Here is a 6,079-nt window from a genome sequence, read left to right on the forward strand (position 1 = left end):
CTCGGAAATAGATTTTCTTTGTTAGTATATATATATATATATATATATATATATATATATATATATATATATATATATATATATATATATATATATATATATATATATATATATATATATATATATATATATATATATATATATATATATATATATATACGAGTATATATATATATTGTCACGATCACTTACTTACTTACGATCGTACGATCCCGGTTATCTTTCCAAGAAAGTGGACGTTACACTGATCCCGGAAAGTTTTAAAGGTCTGGATTTTTAAAGGGTTCGAGTGCCTACCCGACCTATCCGAAATCGCCAGAATGACACTCTCTCACTGTATCTTTACCTTGACACAGCACACCTGGAATCATCTCTAATACCAGATTAATGTTGTGGGAGTAGAAAACACGATTATTCTATGTTACAAGCACATATATTAATGATGATAATAATTTACAAACAACATGAGGTAGTACACGTTACTACATGACGTTATCGTCACTTCCCACAACACCAGAACCCGTTTACACCTCCACCAGTCACAGAAATATTCCCCTCAACCGCAGGACTTTACTGAAACGCCATTACCGCGTCCCCAGACAATAATTCCCGTATTTCACCTCCTCAAGCCTCACAGGAGATTACCATCATCACCAAAGATTACCCATAACACCATAACATCATCCCCAAAATCACCAGTACACCACAACACCAGCTTACAAGGTCAACACCACAACCTCCACTCACAAAATGGCTGCCAGTTTGACCGATGACACCTTCGAACAGCGTCATCGGCACAACTCAACAACCGAATTTCAGCGGACAAGAGCTCTTGGTACCATAAAAGACTCACTAACCTGATCCTGGATATCAAGGCTATACCGCTATACCAGTAATACCTCCACAAACTCACTCCATCACCAATCCACACCAAGATTCTCCCCTGAGTGCCGCCTTCCCTCCGATATACCTCACGACCTAAGGCGCTCTGCCTTCCCCTCTTTAGAATGTGTTGTTGCCCACTGAAGCTCCCCTAGTTTTCAGCATATTTTCACCTCAATTATACTTCCTTCCTTATACATACAAAGATATAGAGAACTTAAATTATGAAGAGAATAATACTACACGATATAAAATGGGTAAATAAGCCTTACACTACTTATAACAATAATAAGGATAGTGCCCGAATGGCAGGTAACTGGAACACGGGGGAACACGGGGGACACTAAGAAAACGTGATCCCATTCAAGGTAAACTCGGCCAATAACATGACATCCCCTTCCCAAAAGAGGCGTGAGGCACCTGATTAGGATGTCTCACGACTAGATGGTGCGCGGGACAAGGCATCGGCAATTATATTCTCACTGCCTTTTACATGGTAAATCTCTAAGTCATAGTCCTGTAAGACCAGGCACCACATCATCAGCCTCTGATTGGAGTTTTTCATTTTATGTAAGAAAATGAGCGGATTGTGGTCGGTGAAGACCTGCACAGGCTGTCCCGTCCCTTTGACGTACACTTCAAAATGACTCAAACTCAGCACTAGGCCCAAAGCCTCTTTCTCAATAGTGCTGTAAGCCCTTTGATATGGTAACAACTTTTTAAAATAATAGCCTATGGGATGCTCCATTCCCCTCATGTTCTTGCATTAACACACCACCCACACCATTCTGACTGGCATCCAGATACATTACAAATGGTTTTTCATAATTAGGCATGCGGAGCACTGGGGCACTGACTAACATTTCCTTAATCTCCACAAAAGCTTCCTCACAATGCTTATCCCAACAAAATTTTGACTTATTCAGCAACTTGGTCAGGGGCATGGCAACATCAGAGAAATTTTTACAAAATCGCCTGTAGTATCCACTGGCCCCTAAGAATCTCAGTATCTCCTTCCTATTGGTGGGTGGAGGGAGATTTACAACGTCTTTCACCTTGGCTTCCACGGTTCTCACTTCACCTCTCCCAACCCTGACACCTAAGTACTCCACGTCAGCTTGCACGAAATTACTTTTTGCTAAGTTGACAGTAAGGTTGGCATCATCCAGCCTCCTGAACACTTCCTCCAGAAGCTGCACATACCCTTCCCAACTCTCAGTGTACAACAATATGTCATCTATGTACACAGAACATCCCTTCAAACCCTTTAGTACTCTGAAAAGAACTCCCACTGTTCTTCATCCCAAACGGAAGAACTTTGTACTGATATAATCCATCCATGGTGACAAACGCCGATATGGCTTTTGCCCTCTCAGTGAGTCCTACTTGCCAGTATCCCTTTAACAAGTCAATTTTTGTTATGAAGTTGGCACCTCCCACATGATCTATACAATCATCAACTCTAGGGATAAGGTAAGCATCAGGTTTTGTCACCATGTTAACCCTCCTATAGTCCGTACAAAAACGGAAACTCTCTTGACCAGGCTTGGCCACCAGTACACATGGCGAGTTCCATGGGCTCTCACTGGGCTTAATCAAGTCGTGTTCCAGCATATACTCTACTGCTTTTCTCATGATCTCTCTTTTCTGCGGGTTAACTCTGCAGGGATGCTGTTTGATGGGTTCAGCCTCCCCAACATCCACATCGTGCACCACCACATTCGTTTTTCTAGGTGCATCAGGGAACACAGAATTGAATCTTTCAATTATCTCCTTATTCCTCTCCTTCTTTTCTACCTCCATGTGCCCCAGTTTATCATTTAAATTCCCTAACGCAGCTGAGTTCTCTAGCACCATCCCTTCACACCTGCTCAGTTTCACTTCAGACCACTTCTCTTCCGCCTCAGTGGTTACATTTACAACACTCACAGTTCTTACTCCTTCTACTACATCACCTCCATTTTCTCTGTCCCTTTCATGAAATGGCTTCAACATGTTTACATGACACAACTGGTTCTTTTTCTTCCTCCCTGGAGTTCTTACAATGTAATTCACATCACTCATTTTCCTCTCAATCTCCCAAGGCTCGCTGAACCTGGCTTTGAAAGGATCACCCTGCAATGGGAAAAGAACCAAGACCTTGTCCCCAGGCTGAAAAAGATCTGGCTGGAAAGATCTCCCAAGGCCCACTGAACCTGGCCTTGAAAGGATCACCCTGCAATGGGAAAAGAACCAATACCTTGTCCCCAGGCTGGAAAGATCTGGCCCTCGCCTTCTTGTCATACCAGCCTTTCATCTCACTCTGACTATTTTTCAAATTTTCCCGAGCAATTTCCCTAGCCCTCATCACTCTGTCCTTGAAATCAGATACATACTTCACCACAGTAGGAGGCTCCTCTGCTCCTAACCATTTTTCTTTCACCATCCTTAAAAGACCGTTCACCTCATGCCCATTCACTAACTCAAATGGGCTGAAACCAGTTGACTCTTGCACACTGTCCCTTAATGCGAACAAGGCTAGTGGCAATGCCTCATCCCATTCAACACTCATCTCCTCACAATACATCCTGAGAGTGTTTTTAAGAGTTTGGTGAAATCTTTCTACACAACCCTGAGACTGAGGATGATAAGCACTCGACAGTCTCTGTTCAATCTTTAGACCCCTTAAGATTTCCTTGAACGTGCGAGAAGTGAAATTACTTCCTTGGTCGGACTGCAACACCTTAGGAATTCCTACCCAGGAGAAAAATTTCGCCAGTTCCCTCACAATGTTTTTAGAGTTTATACTCCTGAGGGGAATGGCCTCAGGAAACCTGGATGACATACTCATAATAGTCAGCAAATACTGGTTTCCCCTCCGGGTCCTTGGTAAAGGACCTATACAGTCTATCACCACCTTACTGAATGGCTCCTTGACCACAGGTATAGGATGAAGGGGTTAGGGCGAATCACCTGGTTCGGCTTGCCCACCTTCTGACCCAAACCACAAGTTTTACAAAACTCTTTCACATCACCTCTCACTCTGGGCCAGTAAAAATGACACACGATTTTTCCTAGGGTTTTTTGTGACCCCCAGGTGTCCTGCCAGATTACCTTCGTGTGCCATCTCCAAAATTTTCTTCCTATACACCCGTGGCACCACAATCTGCCTTTTCACCATCCAGTGATCAGAGGTTGGGGCTATCATGGGCCTCCAACTTCTCATTAATACCCCGTTATTCGCATAGTAACCCACGTACTCATTGTCACGCTCACCCAGCCTTTTAGCCTCATTCCAAATAGACTTCAAGCTTTCATCACTCTCCTCTTCATCACTCGCTCTTTTCTACCAGAAAATCAAGGTTGGGCTGCACCTGGCCTACAACCGGTTCATCACTCGCACACTCCGGGTTAGTTCCTTTTTCATCAGGTTCCTTGAATAGAACGCCCAGGTCTTCGTCCTCCTGCGTTGCTCCCGCGGCGTCCATGCGTTCCTTCCGGGCCATCGCTCGGGTCACTGCGCAGACTGGGAACAATTCAGGGACCTCTGCCTCCCCATCTGTTGAGGGAGCGACTTCTACCGGAGTGGTGGTTTCTGTCATCCCTATCAGAGGGTTGTCTACCATCTGAAGTTTAGGGATAACTCGACCTCCAGCCAGATCATTTCCGACCAGCATATCCACTCCATCTACGGGCAGTGTCTCCTTCACTCCCACCGTCACCTCTCCGGTGACGTATCCACAGTCCAGCCAAACTTTGTGCAGGGGAATACTGAACTTGCCTCCTGCACCCTTGCATGAAACCTCTCTGCCAGTGCTGGTCTCCTCATTCCATGGGAGTACACTACTTAAGATCAGACTCTGGTTAGCTTCCGTATCCCGAAGGATTCTGATCGCCTTCTCTGGACTTCCCTCCACTTTCACTGTGCCCTTACTGGTGAAGTGCTCAAAGCCCTCATCTTTCTGCGGCTCCTCTTGTATCTCTGCATTCATATTCTCCACATACTTTATCAGGTCTCTTTGGGTGGCAACTGCTCCCACCAATTGCTTCGGCCATCCCTTCGGACACTGGTACTTCTTATGCCCGCTACTACCCTTCTGGTAATAGGTAGTGTTCCTGGGCCTACTCCTATAGGGCGTAGACCTTACGTTGTGGTCGGCTGGCGGGGGCATGGTGTAAGTGTGAGGAAAACTATAGTTGTTGGGGCGGGGCTGGTTTGATCTGTGGACTGATGTCGAGCTCATCTAGCGGTCATTCTTATATCTCTGACGACCATTATTTTTGTTGGAGAATGGCTTTTTCCCTCCATGGTGTTCATCTCCGTTCAGCCCATGGATCGCACAGTACTTGTCAGCTCTGCGTCCGGCTTCCATCACATCTTTCACGTTGTGTGATACGAGCTCATATTTTAAACTGAGGGGCATTTGGCTCATAAATTGTTCCATCCGCATAACTCCTTTTATCTCCTCAGCTGTAGTGGCTTCCTCGGCCTTCAACCTCTCGGGCCATTCCCCCAAATTTAGACTGGACGAGTAATGCCCAATCATTTTCATCCCATCCCATCAACTTTGCAGGTTTTTTTTTCAAATTGAACGAAGAAGTTTTCTTCCTCCCCTTCCACAAAGTTAGGCATACTGATGACCTTTCTCTCTAAATCCCCGTTGCCTTGGGCACCATTTCCTGCCCTGGTCTCATTTACTTTGTTTCGACCTTCTGCTCTAATCTTTTCTATCTCAATCTCTTTTTGCATCTGTATCTGCTCCCTCTTTAACTCCACCTATTGCTGCTTCTGCTCCCTCTGCATCTGTATTTGAAGTTTCATTAACTCAAATTTTTCACTACTAGAAAGGCCTTCTGTTCCACCAAGAGCACCCAGGTTTATCTCACTGATCCCAGCACCTTCCTCTACACTCTCCCCATCATTATCCTCACTTTCACCGCCATCATTTTCATACCAGCTCCTCTCCATAAGAGCATTCTTCAACTCCGCCTGCATTTCCTCTTTTTTCTTGGATTTTAACTTCACCTGAAACCTCTCAGCCACTGAACATAATTCCTCCCTGGTTAGTGTGTAAAAATTATGCACACTTCTCGACAGAAGGAACATCTCAACACGTTTAGCGGCCATGATTACAATCACTACACTCCACAAAATATTCACAAAATATTCCTCCAAATATTCACCACAATACATACACAGTTTTAAAAAAATATTTCA

The 6,079-nt window shown here is 44.6% G+C and overlaps 1 protein-coding gene across 1 annotated transcript; it reads right to left on the bottom strand.

Moving 5' to 3' along the window:
• Positions 1-1,306: 1,306 nt before the first annotated feature.
• Positions 1,307-4,069, bottom strand: LOC135104613 (uncharacterized). The gene is made up of 5 exons (XM_064012142.1): positions 3,897-4,069; positions 3,122-3,695; positions 2,200-2,997; positions 1,665-2,096; positions 1,307-1,399 (listed from the first exon to the last, which is right to left on the bottom strand). The coding sequence occupies exons 1-5, from the start codon at positions 4,067-4,069 to the stop codon at positions 1,307-1,309; spliced, it is 2,070 nt and encodes a 689-aa protein (XP_063868212.1).
• Positions 4,070-6,079: the final 2,010 nt, after the last annotated feature.

Source organism: Scylla paramamosain, chromosome 11 (genome assembly GCF_035594125.1).
Source record: "Scylla paramamosain isolate STU-SP2022 chromosome 11, ASM3559412v1, whole genome shotgun sequence".
Taxonomy (NCBI): Eukaryota; Metazoa; Arthropoda; class Malacostraca; order Decapoda; family Portunidae; genus Scylla; species Scylla paramamosain.

Excerpts from the sequence above, each read along its gene's own strand:
- LOC135104613 (XM_064012142.1), bottom strand. The coding sequence starts at position 4,069 with ATGATAGCCCCAACCTCTGATCACTGGATGGTGAAAAGGCAGATTGTG. Across the intron at positions 2,097-2,199 it reads ATGGATTATATCAGTACAAA|AGTTGGGAAGGGTATGTGCA; the intron begins GTTCTTCCGTTT and ends TTGTACACTGAG. Across the intron at positions 1,400-1,664 it reads TGGATGCCAGTCAGAATGGT|GACTATGACTTAGAGATTTA; the intron begins GTGGGTGGTGTG and ends CTGGTCTTACAG.